At 37.0% G+C, this 18,593-nt stretch overlaps 2 protein-coding genes and 1 non-coding gene across 3 annotated transcripts; all 3 read left to right on the top strand.

The window, feature by feature from the left end:
• The first annotated feature begins 789 nt into the window (after nucleotides 1-789).
• Nucleotides 790-5,113, top strand: rps13 (ribosomal protein S13). Its single transcript, XM_041998080.1, has 6 exons — nucleotides 790-882; nucleotides 1,413-1,461; nucleotides 1,556-1,634; nucleotides 3,934-4,103; nucleotides 4,504-4,604; nucleotides 5,041-5,113. The coding sequence occupies exons 1-6, from the start codon at nucleotides 860-862 to the stop codon at nucleotides 5,072-5,074; spliced, it is 456 nt and encodes a 151-aa protein (XP_041854014.1). The 5' UTR covers nucleotides 790-859; the 3' UTR covers nucleotides 5,075-5,113.
• LOC121648252 lies at nucleotides 4,686-4,817 on the top strand. Its single transcript, XR_006011939.1, has one exon. It is a non-coding gene; the product is annotated as a small nucleolar RNA SNORA19 (small nucleolar RNA).
• A 392-nt stretch (nucleotides 5,114-5,505) lies between the features above and the next one.
• On the top strand, nucleotides 5,506-9,899 carry ppp1r15b (protein phosphatase 1, regulatory subunit 15B). The gene is made up of 3 exons (XM_041997760.1): nucleotides 5,506-5,976; nucleotides 6,995-8,295; nucleotides 8,974-9,899. The coding sequence occupies exons 1-3, from the start codon at nucleotides 5,814-5,816 to the stop codon at nucleotides 9,202-9,204; spliced, it is 1,695 nt and encodes a 564-aa protein (XP_041853694.1). The 5' UTR covers nucleotides 5,506-5,813; the 3' UTR covers nucleotides 9,205-9,899.
• The last annotated feature ends 8,694 nt before the right edge of the window (nucleotides 9,900-18,593 follow it).

The following is an 18,593-nucleotide window of genomic DNA, read 5'->3' as shown; positions in this document are numbered from 1 at the left end:
ACTGCAATGTTTTGTTTGCTTAAATCAAGGTTTTTCTAAACCTCTTGTGTGTCAAGCTCACAAGTACAAAATTTTAACTTAAGGAAACTGCAGTGGCAAGCCAACTTCTTGATCACTTTATGGTTAGAAAAAGCCATTTGGGTTCAATTGTAAATATTTGTAGAGCTGAAATTGAGTTTAGATTTTATTAAATAATCTAGTCCAGAGCTTGCACCTGTAAGATTCATCAATGTGAAAGTCAGACCACCTAATAGCTAGCCGCTCTCATGCAAAGATGTAAAACTATTTTTGCGGCTTTTTTATGATTAATATTATTATTAAGCATATTTATTTATTTATTTATTTATTTTACATTTCGGACTGATCGGTCCATATCAACAATCAAAAAAACAATACATTGTATAAAATACTATAACGATCATTGTAATAACAGACACTTATGCTTCCGAATACCTTAGCAATAGCAATCATAATTCCATTTTTGTAATCCAATAATAGACACATAAATGTGCTTGTACAATACAGCATGAAAGGTAGGTACATTATCTGATAAAGCATGTAGTGTTCATGCTTTTTAAACTTTATCGTGCATTTTAAACTACTTTAGACGATTCCTTAGGGCTAAACAAGGAGCTACTAAAAAAAACAGAAATTAAATCTGTTTTACGGACCTCGCGATATATTAGTGGTAATCTGAATAAACCAATATAAATTAATACGATTTTCAAATTTATTATTTCTCAACCCTCTTGATTTTCGGTAGGAAAGGAGAACTTCCTGCGTGGTTGCGTCATTTCCGACGTGAAGGCAAAATACCATTTTCTGTCGCGTGTGCGGCCTCTCTTCCTCTACCGCCATCATGGGTCGCATGCACGCTCCCGGGTGAGCCCTTTTTATTCGTTTTAAGTTTGATATAAATAGTGTTATATCGGTTTTAGTGGCACTGCGTAGTTTTTAAGCATGTTATGGTTCACAAATGACAAAAATAAGTTCGTATTATCAAGTCTCAACACGAAAAACTGATTTGAAAAACGCATCCACTAGTCAACATCGATCTCCAGCTAGCTAGCGTTAGCAAGTTACCACATTTGCGGATTTTCAAGTGGTGTTTTCTCTTTACTTCCAAATAAGCTTAGTCACATTATAAAGGCATAAACCAAACACACAATCTTTCTTTCTTTCGCTGTTGATGGAATCAAAACGTTGCAAACACTAGCATACATGCCGTGCATGTAGTGTGAATCCAACGTTTGCCGGCCCGATTCCGTTATTGGTATTCGGATGTACAGATGTTAAGATGTTAGTTTCTTTTGAACATATGTATATCTTTAAAACGGTTGCTTTTGCGTTTCTCTGATCAAATTGTGACGTTTTTGCAACTAGATTTACATGTGTTGTGTTCCTTTTTATAGAAAGGGCTTGTCCCAGTCAGCTCTGCCTTACAGGCGCAGTGTTCCCACTGTGAGTATATAAATCTTTTTCCAGATATGCATTGTAACAGTAGCCATCAATGAGCTAGTGTTCTAGTTGATAATCCAAACATTTTTTTTTATAGTGGCTAAAGCTCACTTCTGATGATGTTAAAGAGCAGATCTTCAAACTGGCCAAAAAGGGTCTGACTCCCTCTCAGATTGGTGAGTTGTCATTCGTGAAGGAGACTACATCTATTACACATATTACTGTTTTAAACAGTAAAACCTGTTTTGTTTTTTTTTGTTTTGTTTTGTTTTTTTGTTTTTTGTCCCTAAGACACTGCTAAAAACAGACTGATACTTTCTCTCATGAGATGGACCTTGATCCTGATGTATGATTTTTATTTGGATATAATATATCAATATATCTGGAGTGCTAAAGAAGAAAGATGATTAAATTCAGTGGAGCATTGCCCCATTCCTCAGCCTGACCTTCAGATCTTTAAGATTGGACAATCAGCATGTTTGCTTGCAGTAAAATGTGTTATATCAATGTTAGCTCAATTAATTCTGTTTGAGTAATTGAAATAGATCCTCACATTCTTGGCTGGGATTGGTTTAACAATTATTTTAAATAAATATACAAGTATGATAACCAACAGATTATCTACGGTTTGGGGTACCACACCACAATACTAGAAACTGGGTTATTGATTCTGCCTGTAAGATCAAATAACCAATATAATTATTAGCCCTATCAACCTGCATAAAAGCAGTTATATTCATGATTCTCATGGGTTTATTCAGACAATTTCACAGTGACTGACAGTCGTAGATAATGTTCACATAAAATAAAATTGACTACATGTAGTGTGGAATAGTAAGACTTTAGTAAGACGCTTACATGTCATTAACTTAATTCTTATCGACATGTCTAGCACACTGGTTTTGAAAGAAGTAATAGATGGGATGGATGTTACATTTAGCTCTTCAGTGTTTAATGTTACATAAAGCATAACTTAGAATTTCCCTTTTACTCTCTCACACATGTTAATTACAGTCACATTAGTGAGCATATCTTTTTGTTTTCCTTGTACAAAAAAACCTTTTTAAAGACTAACAAACATTAAGCAAACCATGAGGGGAGGAGAAAAAATATTCTTCTGTCCAACTCCTCTGAAAAATTGTTCATATGACAAATTCCTTAAATGCAGCTGCCTCAATTGTCCATTTATGTTGGAATGTAAAATATTATTTGGACCTGGGAAAGATTATCATTGCATATTAATATTTAAAAAAAGGAGGGGGGGGGGGGGCTTCTGATGTTAATCAAAGACGTGCACTAGTGTTGCTGTCATGGCTGTGGGCCTATTGGTCTGAAAACCATGCTGACTCTCACTAAGCAGCTTATTCTCCAATAAATTTCTTTAATTTCTCGGAAAACAATTTCTCCATTACTTTTGAAAACTAAATTATTAAATTTCTGCTTGTCACCTGTTTTAAAGTGGAATGGCCTTTGCTGTTTTCATCTTGTCAGGGAAAACATGGTGTGAAAAGAAAGATTAAACCTATAACACAAAATTTAATCTAGTCTAGAGTACTTTTCATAATAATCAGATATATCCCATTACTTTTTTTTAGAAGTAACTCGACTTGAGCACACCTGAACGAAAATAATGACTTGTTAACAGGCTTGCAAAGAACTTCATGAGGAGGTTCATTAATCTGAATCAGGTGTGTTGGAGTAGGAACACATCTAAAACTTGCAAGACAGCGGGTCCTGCAGACCTGGATTGAGAAACACTTCTCTAAATGACAGTGGCTTGGGTGACGGCATGGCGGTGGCATGAGGCCAAACTAAATACTTCTAAATATTTCCTTCTTGGTAGTTTGAGAGTAAAATAGTTGTTTAGATAAAAGATCAAGCCATAAATATTTTCTATATTTGTTACTAGTGTATAAATTGTAGTTATTTATAATCTTAACGACCTTCCTGAGTAAAATTGATTTCAGATTGAAACCTTGAGAAGCTTTCACATCGGGCTGTTTTTGCTCAAGGAAATAGAACTCTAGACTCATTAAGACCAAAAAAACTTATCAGATTTTTAATCAAATCAAACTTTATTTATAAAGCACCTTTCATGCCACAGGCAACACAAAGTGCTTTACTTGATTAAAAACATTTATGCATATAAAACAAAACAAAGTGGGAATACATAATAATAGAAACACTCACCAAAATATTTCTCACAGCCGCACGCACACACACACACACGCCAAGCAGCCCCCCTCCCCATTCTATACAAACATGATTCTCTTATATCTGTCTCAAACTGAATGTTGTTATAAACCAAAACCATTGGAGGCAGGTGAATTTTTTTTTTTTTTTTTTTTTTTTTTTTTCATAGACAAATTAAAATGTTGTGTTTTTGGTGCACATACTTAAATTGAATTCACTTTAAAGTTTCAAGCCCTCTTGTGAGTTCTAAGTTTTTTCATTTTGTTATTTTTACATTTTTAGGTGTGATTCTGAGGGACTCGCATGGAGTGGCCCAAGTACGTTTTGTCACTGGCAACAAGATCCTGAGGATCCTCAAATCGAAGGGTCTTGCCCCTGACCTGCCTGAGGATCTCTACCACCTCATCAAGAAGGCTGTGGCGGTCAGGAAGCACTTGGAGAGAAACAGAAAGGTAATTGCCGAATATATGAACCAGATATTGAAACTAATGCTATGTTTTGTATGATGTAGAAAAATGTGAGTTGTTGCAATCCCATCTATAAGCTACCATTCACAAGATTTGTTCTCATTTGTTTAATTTTTTTAATTTAGATATTTTTTGAATCTTGTTTTCAAAATGCACCGCTGGTAGTTACTTTACCTATTTTGAAAACAACCATAAAACTGGTTTTATCTTTTGCTAATTGAAATGTTTTTGTAGAAATTCTTGAATTTATTTTGAACTTCTTATTGCAGTGAAGACAATGGTGAATATATTCTTTAGGTACACTGTTTAATTGAGGTTACCACAAGTGAATTTGACATTTTATTAATTAAAATGGTTGTATTTATACTTATTATTGCGTTTGTAGGACAAGGATGCCAAGTTCCGCCTGATTCTCATTGAGAGCAGGATCCACAGGTTGGCCCGTTACTACAAGACCAAGAGAGTACTGGCCCCCAACTGGAAGTAGTACGTATTGCTTTTACATTGCAGTTTCTTTCTAAAATGTTAATAACCTGATAAAATGTTCTACAGTTATGTGGGGGGCTGGTGCACAATTCATTGTCCTGCTCTTCATTCCCGTTAAGAGTGGTGATATTTCTGTTGTGCTAGAAAAAAACTGGAGGTAAATTAGCAGAATGGCGACTTGATGGCCTCTCTGCCAGTCCCCTTCAAACAATTAAAAAATTTCTTAGTTTGTCCCTGAATTAATTTACATTTAGGTACTGGACTAATTCATTCTTGCAATGTAAGGTTCTAATGGAATAAGCTAGAGGTGAAATATTACAAATTTATGTCCTAATATGTGCTCACATTTTATTGTCAGGTTATTTACTAAATGTTTTGTTTTGGGGTGTGAAAGTTGACTGGTAATTTTGAATATTTTTTTTATCTCTGTTTACAGTGAGTCTTCTACAGCTTCTGCTCTGGTGGCATAAACAACACTTTTTGGATTAATAAAAGTTAAAGTTTGAAAATTTTTGGTCCAATTGTCTTTTTTTTTCTTGTTTTACTGCTTAAGTCAATGTGGACTGCAGGAGGTGGGAGCTTTATTTTGTTTTTGTGTGTTGCTCTGTTTATTCATGTTAAAGAGATTATGTATGGTTATAAGATTTTTTTTGCCAATAAGTGTTGAGTTAACTAGAAAGTGCATCCAGTGTAGGAAATTTTTGTATTTGAGTCTTGAAAGTCTTATTTCCTTTTCCTTGCTCCAATTTCATTTTAATTTGCTTGCATGTCGGGGTCTGTTTGAAGGGCTTTCCCGTTCGCCGTGGAAATTACGGGCACTTTCCATGCGTCATATGTCACGTAACGTCAGGGGGAGGGTATTACTGGCTACCGACTGGAGTTTTCTGGGTGATTGACAGCCGCTCTGTCCATCCATAGCACGCCTTGACGTCATCTCGTTTATAAAATGGGTGGTGGTGCAACGTCGAGACAATTACTCCTACTACAACGAAGACTACACAACTGAGAAACATGGAGAAACTATGTGAGCACATCTGACGAAGACGATCGAAAAATAGCGCAAACCTGCCTGAAAATGAAGCGACAACACAGCGACGCATATCTGTCACCGACAAATACCTGGAATCTATTGGGTTTTGTTGAGGAATACCAGAATACGTGAGATTTTTCCGTAAAACACGCTTTAATCCGAGAAGAAAGAAGTTAAAAATGGCTACGAGTGTTGTTTCCGAGAAGGGCTCAGAGCGGACGGCGATGGAGAGTTTCGGTAGCGGAGGGATGGCGCTTTTGCCTTGGACTAAACAAATGCTCACCGTGCTGTGGGAACAGCTTCGGCTGCTGGTTCAGGTCATTTACTACACTTTCATGTCAGGTAAGAACCACGTAGAATTAATCAGTGTTTTGTATTTACTTTAATCTGTCTGTGTACCTTTGTTTTTAACTGAGGCGAAGTTAATGCTGTGTTCACTGTTATTGGAAAATGCAGTTCATATAATTTTATTGTCCCTAATATAAGACATTACAACATCAAACAATAAAATCTATTTGCATACACTAAACATGACCTTCCAATAAAATCACCAATAAAAACATTTTTTAAAGAAAAACAATACCCCAAATGATCCTTTAGTAATTAAAAATAGACGAAATAGAAACGAAAAATAAATACCACTACACAATTTATGATCACTCAAAATCAAAAAGAAAAAAGATCACCTGTAGCTATCTGCAATTGCTATTGCATGGGGAACAAATTAGTTTTTTATTTTTATTTATTTCCTTGTGGTTGTGTATATCCGGCCTATTTTACTGGCCACTTCACCACGCTGCTTAACTTGGTAAAATCTTTGGTTCCAACACTTCCGAACAAGGAAATAAAGGTTTAAAACTGATTCAATAAAAAGTCATCTGTGACAATACAAAAACTAAAATTTTGACATGACATTTAAATGTCTCCATAGTATTAGTAATGACTGTCGTGAACAACATTGTTAGAGCACAGTTCAATCTTTTTGGAGGTATTGACTAATTTCATTCTTGTTTACTTTGTTCCAGTTTTGTCCTTTATGGTAGTTACAACTCCAATAACGTTTTTACGTGTTTAGTACAGTGCACTAAATTTATTATTGGTCTAAGGAAACATTTGCAAAGCACATTTTTTATATTTTACAATGTAAAGTAATTACCATGTCAGCCTTACCCTCAGTTATTTACATTTTAATTGCTGGGTGGTAATAGTACTATTAGAAGTTTATGTGAAAATAATACCTTACACTTGTGGTAAAGCTTGCCTTAAATATGTCTCCTGAATAGCAAAAATCTTCATAAAGTCCAGCTTCAAAATACTCATTTTTAAATGCAACTCCACTGTTTTTCTTCCTATTTTACAGTTTTCCAAATGTTCAGGTTTGAAGTTCATGTGAGAATCACCGATGAGACAGGCGAGCACATCCAGCATATGAGCACAGCAGCAAATTCTCCAGAAACCTTCCTGTTTTCCTCGGTGGTCAGTGGTTCGAATCCCCTCTCTAATTTCTGTGCTGACACCAGTGACCCATTCACGGGAAAATCTACTGCTGAGGCCTTGCTGTCCAGTCTGCGTGCTGACGATCTGTGCTGCGGACTTGTGGACGACTTTGTGTCAGCAAGTAAAGAGGACGGCATCTTTCTTGGACACCAATCCACGTGGAAAATGGGCTTCCCCGGCGACTGGAACATCTTTGTATCAAGCAGCGACAGCTGTAGTTCAAACAACACCTGCCATAAAAGCAAAGAGAAGGTCTTCAAACAAGATCTATCTAAGGAGAAAGTTTCCCAACCGGACACTTCAGAGGAGGAGAGAAGTTTTCATTGGAGCAGTGAGGAAGAACAGAACATTGTCGAATTTGAGAGTGAGGAAAGTAAGGCGCTTTGGGAGTCTTTGTCAAAGTCCAGTGATCCATACAACCCTTTCTTTTTCTCTGCCTGCATTTCAACCAGCACAGACATGGGAAAAATTAAAGGTGAAATGAGAGACAACAGTGAGGCTGACCTTAAGTCAGCGAGCAAGGCCAGCAAAGAGATGTTGGGGTCTCCAGGGCTGAATATGTGGGTCTGTCGCTCCGACAGTGAGAGCAGCTGGGCCGGTTCAGAGGGCTCGGGCGCTGATTTCGACAAGGAGGAAAATGACAGGCTTTGGGAGTTCTTCAGCAGTCCTGAAGACCCCTACAATCCCATGTGCTTCACTGCTAGCACAGTGAGCTGCACATCTCCCCAAACAACCTCTAAACAACAGGCCTCACTTCCTGCACCTCCCCCCAAGTTTGATACAGACACAGAGGAGAAGGAGAGCAGCTTTCCTCCTTCAGAGGATGACGAGGAAGAGCTAATGTGGAAATCTCTCTGTCAAAAGAATGACCCATACCACCCTCTAAACTTCAAGGCAGGCCTTCAGAGTTCAACAACAACATTCCAACATGACAAGGACCAAACTCTCCCTGATGTCCACCACACCAAAAATACTCCCACAAAAACCAAGAAGCAAACAAAAGCATTCAGAAAACCCAGAGAGGTCAAGCCTGCTCTGCCAGAGAGGCAGTTAAAGAAGCACTGCCATCCAGACAAAACACTGGCACCCTGGAAAAGGCCGAAGCAGTCACCTCAGACTCCACCAGAGAAGAAGGAAAACAAGGCCAGCACCACACAGAAAAAGGTCATTAACTTTTGAGTTATTAAAAAAAACTGCAAGACAATAATAGATAAAGCACTAATTGTGAGCTTATAAATAGCCTACTTAGCTAGCTTTAAAATAAGATTTTTCTACATAATGAAAAGATGATTTACAATTAGTACTCTACTATTTTAATGACACATAAATTTGCTCAAACACAATGAAGAGTATGCCATTTTTATTTTAGGTTAAAACAAACACATGGTGGGTGGGGGAGTGATCAGTCACAGGATGCTGCTGAACTTTGCAGCATCTTGTGACTGAAAGTCAGAGATAAGAGGTTATTTCTCTCAGTGACACATGCTGTACTGCAGTGGTTTAAGCTGAGTTGTTGTTTCTTGTTGGTTAGCAACACTGCTGGTAGTCATGACCAAACCAGTCATGTGACCTCTGTGAGTCAGTAGAGAATTTTACTGTCGTTTAGAGCAAGTGAAGTTGCAGCAGGATTGCAAAATGTCAGTAAATACTGTAGTTACATCAGACTCCAATTATAAACCCAGAGGTAGAACTAAAAGGGATGGGTCATATACTGATTAGCTGGCAGTACACAGTGTTTTGTGTCTGTAGTGATTCTGTGCTTTAAGTTATCTTAACAGGATGTAAACTTGTTTTACAAAATGTCCTGAATTTTTGTCTTCTTATTTTATTGTTGAACTTTAGGTGCAGTTTTCTCCTCTAGTCCAAGTCCATGTCATGCACACCTGGCCGTTTGCTCGCCAAGCTTCTCGTAAAGGACACTGGGAAGAAATGGCGCGAGACCGTGACCGCTTCCGAAGGCGAATATTGGAGCTAGAGAAGGTCATCGGTCACTGTTTCTCCCACTCCCACAGAGAAAAGATCCGGGCCTACCTGGACGGTGCCTTGAAAAACCCAGAAGGTCCTGTACACTGAATGTTTTATTTCCTTTTTTGGATGAGAACTTGGGATTAGTTGCAATGCAACAGTGATTTTTGATTTGGCCCAATTAGAAATTTGATGTTAGGCCATTTTTAAATGTTTGGTGTGAAGTTGAACAACCTTGTACCTCAAAAAGGTTTTTTATATGTGTTCCTGTTGCACTGACTGACACTTTCTTATATTAACCTCAGCATTAATGTGTGGAATGTTGTTTTTGTATGCCTTATATACTGACCTAGTAATGTAACTTATTTATGCCCTATGGAGCTTGTCTTTTTTTTTTTTTTTTACCATTGGTTTTCAATGTTTTTACTTGTGTGAAGAAATCACAGTAGTGTGAGTTTAGAAGTACTGAATGTTATCATAAGAAAGCAGAGCTTTACAGTACAAAGTGTTTTGGGATGTTCAGTTTAAGCATGATAGAAACATCAAGTTCTGGTGCAGTTCTTGTGTCCCTGTTTTTCACTTTTATATGTATGTGTTTATTATTATTTATTTATTTATTTTAAATAATGCATTTATTGGCAGCCTTTGGATGTTCAGTGTGAAAAAAGGCAGTTTTGAAATGTGCCACAACACCTTGTCTGAAGTAACTCTCAGCTTCTCATGGTATCATGTAGCCAAAAGATTTGTTAGTAGCTCTGTGATTATAGGTGCTCTGTTGAATTAATAAAAAATGTGTGACTCTATTTTGTTTTTTGGAAAAAAAAAACTTAAATGTCTTAGCAAAAAGCAGAAAAGTCTGAGGAAAAAAGACAATTCTAACGGAAGTACAAGCAAATTGTTGATAATGTTGCAAAGTCGCATGCCACAGCTACGCGGTTGCAGTGTGGTCGAGCCAACCGATGCACAGAAAACACAATCGTCTGTAGTCTGGATTTTTAGGTCATATCTAAAAGTGGAAACCAACAACACCAGACTCCCTGCAGTCATATAAGCCAGTTTATCCTCTCATCCTGTTTGGACACAATCAGCACAGCAGGTCTGTATGTAAAGCGTTCAGTATGCTGCAGCTGGTCTACTGATCTTCATAACATTTAACCCTTAAACATCTAAAGCAAGTTTAACCGATTCAATATCTGATTTAATGAGCATCAGATGTCAAAAATTCTATTTCAGCATTTTTGTTCTCCCTGTCCACCGACAAGGATCAGTACTTCATCACTTTGCTCTCGTGCTTTTTCTTCCCTCAGCTTTTCTTGTCTTCATACACACAGCTTATAATTTCCCTGTGGGCTGCGAGTCTCTGTGCTGACTGACTGCTGTAAGGCTGTCGTCACGCAAGGGTTAAAAAACACAAAGTATGATGAAATGACTTTCCTAAGGGATGAAATCAATTAGCAGGTCTCCTCCCTCCTCTCCCCCTCCACACACAGCATGGTGCAAAGGTGAGTAATCAGCCGTGTCAACTCAGCAGTAGGTTTTCATCTGCTGATGTTTTCCCACCTCTATCCACCCTGCACGTTCAGTGTGCAATCCATCACCTGCTGGTTCCACACTCCCAAAAACAAAACTGTTTTTATGCCGGAGGTTTGAAATGGGGCCAAATATAACTAAAACATAGTTTAAATTTTTAATGGGACTTCAGCTCAGTTAGGTTTTTAATATTCATAAGCTGAAGCATTTCATACATCAACAGCCCCAGAAAAGATTCTGCTCGTCTAAAGCGAGGATTCAATTTTCAAGTGTGTTCAGTCTTTTAAAGTCGCAATCTTGTTTGATTAAAGTTGGAGTTTAAAAAAAGAAATAAATAAATAATAAGCTTTTATATGAGTTTTTTTTTTTCAGAGCACATTTTTTAGATGAATTTGTGCTTTTCTTCTTGGTGGTCTGATAACATTTGCTATGAGCTTAGAAATAGACACTGTGGTGTTTGCTTACAGAGTGGTAGGGATGTACTGCAAGTGTGTTGAGGGTTCCTTTGTCTGTTTATTCTTCCTGACCCCACAATTCCCACATCGGATTTTCCTGTTAATGAAAAGTACAAAGGGTTTTACGTTAGCTCACGGTGAGTAAACAGCTACAGGCTCATTGTGCTGCTCTGTGGCACTGCAACAAGACACACACTGATTTCATGGCCAGTTGAACCCATGACTTTCCTGTAAAAAGGACAAACACCACAGCTTCTCTTCCTTGTCTTCCCATCCTCTTCTTGTACAATCTCCTCTCTTTGCATCTTTCTCTTCCTCATCTTCTCCCAGTATCATAAGCTATGTGGCCCAGGCGACCCCGTCTCTAGGCAACCAGCTGGATCGGCGAGGCGGTGAAAGGATTGCAGGTGATTGCAGCAGCGGCAGAATCAGCAGTAGCAGGGGCAGTGGGTTTTCAAGTTACACATACACACACACACACACACACACATATACACGTAGTTACCCCTCTAAGTTGCCTGCCAGAAAAGGGTATCTCTCGGGTCACAATTAACTGATGATGCAACCTACCAGTAGTTATTGTGTCTGACACCACCTCATACAAACAGTCTGCATGTGATACCGACGGCAACAAGTCTATTCTGGCCATGAACAGAATATACACGTATATACCAGAGTCAAACTCTGTTCTTTTAAATATTCTTTTTTTTTTGGCACATTTGCATTTAGAATAGTTGAACATTCTCGTCACATTATATCTTATTTTGTAAGCATCACCCACAGAGGTTCTCATCTAAGTAAGATGAGAATAAAAACAATAATTAAAAAAATACCAACAAAAACCCTCTATTACCTCCCCAACACAATAAACATGAAGTAAAAGCATGACACAGTGAATCATCAGCATATCTAGTAAATACTTAAAAGTTCCAACACAACAATTATGGATTAGTGTGTCTGAGCTACACCAAGCCTGGACTGTGGATGGTTTAGGATGAGGGCTTGAATGAATGCAGTGTGTGATTTCAACCACTAGGATGCGCACTATTCCCCTCTGCTACGTGACAGTACACACATACACACTCCATGCATAGTTAATGATTGATGAAAACGGGAAAAAGCCACAAAATGTAACCACGCCCTCCCCCCTTCTTCTTTTTTGTCTCTTTTTAGAGCACAAGTGAGTTTACTTGAGCTCAAGCAACACACATGGAATAAAAACAACAGTTAAAGATGCTACTGTCTAAAAATGAAACCATATGAACAGCTGTATTTTCCCTTAATAATGTATAACTCCGTTTTCTTAGATGACATTTTTACAGATTTAAAACTAGTTTCCCTCTCCAGAATTGGACCTTTATGATTTGGATGTCAGAAATTCAAAGTAAACAATGACTCTGCTGCCCTCTGGTGATAAAAACTGATAACATCAAAGAGACCTGTGAGCATTGGAGGGCAACCTTAATAGCTTAATATATGTTCACAAAATTACCTTCTTTTAAGTCCTAAATCTAGGTGTTATTTTAATTTTTGTCATAAATAATGAATAAACAAAGTTATGGAGAAGACAGACAAGATTAAAGATAAGCCACTATTAAAGGAGTGGGCCATAGATTACTGTTATATGTTTAAATGAGGCTACCCAGAATCATATGAACAAGAACATCTCAGTTCAGTGGACTGAAGCTGAACAATCAGTGCTCTGTAATCCCATCCACTAATCTACTTTTGGAAGGACTTCGCTGTGTTGATCTAGTTAATGGACCAGTTCTAGACTAATTAGCAACATTGATGGTTGTTGTATTAAAGATAAAATTTTCTTCCTACCTAGTTTAAGTACTCCGGACAGAAATAATCGGGGGTTTTATGAGAGACAATTAAAGGGCTCCTTGTGAACAAAATAAAAATTCATGTTTGTGTCATCATGAAGTAAATAATAATAATAAAAAGAAATTTAATATTTCATACTTTGTTATTGATCTTATCAATAACTTTTGGTTTAATCAGTGTTCACTTTGTGTTTTGATATTTGGTAAGATTTGCCAAGGCTGGAAGATAATGCATTAGATTTGTTGTTATTGTTTATGTCTGGATAGTAAAAGTTGGAAAAGCTACAGTTCTTTATAAGGAGGCAGCTCCTCCATAAAGTTTTTACACTGTAGTCCATGAGGTTACAGTTAATAGTCATCCAGTACTTTTTGTCCAAAGTGAGGAATAACATCTAAGTTTCAGTACAATGAAACCCTGCTATGCATAGTAAGTGTTTCATATTAATACCATTATTAATAAAACATTTTCTATTATTGCCAACATTAAAAAAAGAAAAAGTTAAACAAAAACTTAGCCAGTCACAAGATGACATGAAATAAGTGCACCTTTTGCTTCTTTATTTGACTTATTTACATACTTGTACTTAAATACTTTTGTTGTTCTTGTATTTCCCTTCGGCCCTGAGACATGATGATGCCATGTGCTACTCCAGCGACATCCTGGGGACATGGGGATTTTTATGAAGTCTGGAGGGAGGCTGTGACAACATGGGGGGAGATTGCATCACAGTGAAATCAGAGTCAGACAGGATACTTACATCAAATAAGAAAAAATACCTACCTTCAAAATATTTGCTTACATCTGTAGGAAAATACATTTAAAAAAATATCTGGTTTGTCCAAAAATCAGTTACTTATGTTATGTAAACCAGTTGCATTAGTTCCTATGCTGACATTGTTTTTACTAAGATAGAAAATCAGTAAATAAAAAAACTGATAAGTTTAAATTTGTAGAATTTTATATAATTTTTTCATTTCTTTTGAGTTAAAATGTATTCAAATGAATAGGAAGGAATAGCTGTAATATGGGTGCAGTTCCTATTTATCTCCACCAGAGGGAGACAGAGTAATACAGAAAGCTTGTCTTAAAGGTTTGATCCAGAGAACCAATATAATTGTTTTTAAAACTATTAACAAAAATAAAGAAAAATACCTTAAACGCTTTTCTTAATAAAAATATTTTTAGACATAGAGTCACTGAATACGGGAAATTGGATTTCCTGTATCCAGTCCTGTAATTCTGACAATGAAAAACTAATATGCTTTTTTTTTCTTGAAGCTTTTGATAACTTAAGCTGTCTATTGTTAAGGAAAGTTTTAAGTTGGTAGAAAGATCCAGAAGAACTGACTGACTCAATAAGTGAACTATAATCTTCATTAACTTATTTGTTTTGACATGGTCATTCCAAGGCTGTTGTATCTATATTCTTCTTTTTTATGTTCAGGATGTTAAAGTAGCTCAGCCATTTACACCATTTTTTTAAAGACACATTAAGATTGACATGTTTTGATTAATTAATGTGATAATAACTATCTGTTGTGACAAATGTTCTGTCAATGTCATCATTTTATAATTTCCTGATGCACTCATATAAGCCTTCCTCTGTATATTTTTAAGTATAAATGACAATTATTTAAGATAAATAACTCTGTCAACAACAATTTTTACTTTATGAGTTGTTGGAAGTGTCTAGCAAGAATGTGATCATGCAATCAAACATCTTGGCATAATCGAACAATTAAAGTCTGCAGCTATGTGAGAGTTTTTTTTTTTTTGCTGTTTGCAGCTTAAAGATTTGGCTTTCCAGTTTCCTTCAGGGGATGAATTTAGTTTTTAAATCCAGACCTGTGCAGGAAGGGTGAGGCTCCATCAGGCCTGTGGGGTTTAAGCAAGTTGCATTCACTAGCTGTGTGCATTATTGACTCTGCATTTACATGTGAAACAATGGGGAGAACAGTGCCAAGAATGTGCATGTCTGAGCTGAGTCTTTGCCGCAGGAGGCTTTTGCTACTTAGCCAGACGATGTTGATGCAATGTAGACAGGAGCAAGGACTCTGAAACTCATCCTTGGAAGCCTTATTTACACATTATAACTAGAGAAAGAGGGAGACAAAGAGTAGATGAAGAGCTGTTTCTGTGTGCCTTTGTCTTTCTACCTGAAGGTTCTGTTTACTAAGGGCTTGATGCCAAACTAGACTTTGTGACTGTGTTAAATAAACAGAGGTTAGATCAGCCACAAATTATTTTAGAATTCCTTTACCATGTTAGAGTAGCTAGGTATGACGCACTGTACACGTGCCTCAACAAATGTATTTGTTTATCTTAAAATCCTCTGATAAATTAGGTTAAAGTGTTGATGTTTGGTTTACATGTTGAACTAATTTACTTATCCTAACAGACTAATAAAGACTGGTTAACAAAAGTAAGAACTGCTCACAATTTGACAAGTAAATTCAAACAATCTGTTCGTGCCAGGATGTTGTTTGCGGTGATGAACTTGTTTCGTGCTCAGTGTCAGCTAGGGCAGGCTTCAGCCCCCTGCTACCCTCTTTACTTAAAAAAAAGCAGTAGCAAAGGGATGGATGAAAATCTAGGTTCTAAAAAGGATAAAAGGAAGCAGCAAGAGCTGCAACCAACACTAGTTGCCTGCAGGTGTCAATACTGCTAGCACATGTCTTGCCAGTAAATAACAAATCTAAACAATTCAGCCTTGGTTTCTGTGTCTGAACCTTTAAATGTTCATGAGTAATGCCTGTCCATGCTCCTCTCTGGGAGAGAATTGGCTATCACTGGCGTTCGGTTGGTGATTATAGAGGGTAGTATCCACTACAAGGAGTAGCGGTTATTTCCCTTCTTGAAGTCACAAAAGGAAAGATCTCAGACTCACCTGTTTGAGCACACATTCCCTAAAAAGTGGAGCAAGCAAGTGAGAGAGGAGGCAGAATTTTCTCATTTTTGGGACTCATACACAGGCTATGAGGACACATATGACTGTTAAAAAACCTTTGGAAAGTGATTTTTGCATAATTAAAAAAAAAGGAACAACAAAAAATTACACATTTTACTGCTTAATTAAGAAAACACAAGCTTATTAGGAGGATGGCAGCAACACATCTACAAAAAAAAACCCAATAAAACAAACAAAAAAAAACAAAACAACAAAAGCCTGGAAAAGTAAGGGGTACATGTAGTTAAACAGCTGGAGAAACATGTTGCAACTAATTAGGTTAACTGACAACAGGTCAGTAGCATGACTGGGTATAAAAGAGCACCTTAAGGATGCAGGGTCTCTCAGAAGTACAAACAGCACTGCATTAAAAACACAACCCAGTCATAGAAATTACTTCATGAGCTCAGGAACAATTCCAGAGATCATTATCTGAAAACTATGAATGAAGAGCCCTCTGGACTAAAGAGGAGAACCTGCCTGGTTCATTGTTAGCACTCAGTTTAGAAGCCTGCATCTCTGGTGATCTGGGTTGCAGTTCTGTAAAGGGACCATCAGTGCTCCCAACATGGTGACATCATTTTTAGAGAAGGTCTTGCATATTTCAGCAAGACAATACTAAAACAATACTCAATTATGTCTGCATCTATTACAATAATATGGCTTCTTAACATAGTCCAGGTGATGGACTGGCCAGACTGCAGTTGAGACGTCTTACCAATTAAAAACCTTTTAGTGCATCATGAAATGCCAAATATAACAACGCCACAGTACTGTTGAGGATGTAGCATCTTATATCAAACAGGAATGAGACAAAATCCCTCAGCTATCAGTTCAGATGGGGTGCATCTGTGTCAGGGGGTGCTACGCAGTGGTAAATATGATGCTTTCCCAACTACCATTATATATAGGATGAGCATTTAAAAATAATACATGCCTCTCTTTCGTAGATTTTTATGCTCTCTTTTTAATAATTTCTGAGCTTAAAAACTACGTTTTTATTCACATTTCACACAGCATCTAGACTTCAATGTAAATAAAATCCATTTTGCCAATGTTAATTTACCCCATTTAAATGTATCCATGAGTAACTGTTTGTATTCCTCAGCATACACCTGCTTTTAATTTTAATTTATCCATTAGCTGGCAGCTGTGCATGGAAAGATGCCCACAGTGTTTGCAGAGGTTGGCTTAAGGCTCAAATCCCCCTCCTGAACCCAGTCACACACTCTTGTTTTTATGTGTTTGCTTTCTTTGTTTCCTCTTTTGTCCTTCAGCAGCTCCATATACAAACATAGATAGTGGCTGTCCTTCTGGGTGTGATAAACACAATGTATTTTTCTGTTATTAAACTCTTTTTACTGAAGTAATGGAAATTTACATCAGTATGTTTGCATCAGCCAGACCCTGCAAGATTAAAACTGTCCTTGGTGTGCATTAGATCAGAGCAATAACAAATGACTGATTGATAAAAGAAAACAAGGACATCTGAGTAAAATAAAATGCCAGCATGCTGGAAAATCATACAAGAAAATACACAAAATGAAGGAAACTCAAAGTAATTGAGACACCCCTAATCCAGGAAATGAAATCATTGTGGGAGTGAGTGTGGCAATCAGGAAGCAAATGTACTTTTATGTGGGCGTCACTGTGCATTAAGATTCATCCGCACTTAAGTTGAAGAGGGACAGAAAGTAAAGAGGCAGATGAGAACCAGATTATACAGAATGAAGGAGTTGTATCTGTTTGGTTCATCAGAAAGACCCTGATATAAATTAACTGAATGTTGAGAGATGCCAGTGTTCAATAATATTCTGCACACTGCAGAATTTTCCCAAAACTATGTTTAGATTCTTAATGGAAAGACACCAAATCATCAATTTTGCCATTAATAACTACATCAAAACATGCTGAGCTAAGTTTTTTTTTATTTTATTTACACTATTCCTGCCCACATTTCCCAACACCCGCTTTGGTTTAAATTTCCCACTTACCCAAAACACACTGTTTAAAAGAGCTATGCATATTTTTTCCAAATCTGGTGACTCTGGTGCATGTGTGTATGTGTTTTTGCTCAGCAGGACTTTCTTTGGAGTCACCTCAACATCAACAAAACCAAGCTCCGACAGGGCAGAGCGAGGTGAGGGGCAGGTTGGGATTGGCGCACACTGACAGCTCAGAGGATCTTTCTACCAACTGATGGGTGTTTGTTTGGAGAGATAAAGTGCGCAAAAAGTAAAAAGAACAATGAGATGCTTTACAAGCCAAGCTGTGCAGTGTGGACACTTAAACACGTTGAGACATATAAATCACACTTTGTCTAATACAAGACTGAGGTAGAATGTAGGTGAAAGATGTTTTCAGTTCTTTCTTTTTCATATATTTCACATAAATGTCACTAACTCAGCTCATGTTATTGATAAAGTAGCAAACAAACATTAGTCACAATGCATAAAGCAGGAGAAATTATTTGCTTTTTGTGTGAGAAGAAAAATAAAAATAAAAGGTTCATGATTAGATAAATCTGTCCACTTAAGCACAACAAGGCCACATGATTTATCCATTAGGTTCTAGCTGATTCATCTTTTTATCTAGTTGATTTTTAAAGTTTTTTTGTCAGATAGCTTTCTTCTTTAGTGTGATTGAGCTGAATATAATATAATATAATATAATATAATATAATATAATATAATATAATATAATATAATATAATATAATATAATATAATATAAAAT

The sequence above is a fragment of the Melanotaenia boesemani genome, chromosome 10, assembly GCF_017639745.1.
Source record: "Melanotaenia boesemani isolate fMelBoe1 chromosome 10, fMelBoe1.pri, whole genome shotgun sequence".
Classification (NCBI taxonomy): Eukaryota; Metazoa; Chordata; class Actinopteri; order Atheriniformes; family Melanotaeniidae; genus Melanotaenia; species Melanotaenia boesemani.
The sequence above is the reverse complement of the archived record's forward strand: the minus strand, read 5'-3'. Positions and strand labels throughout refer to the sequence as shown.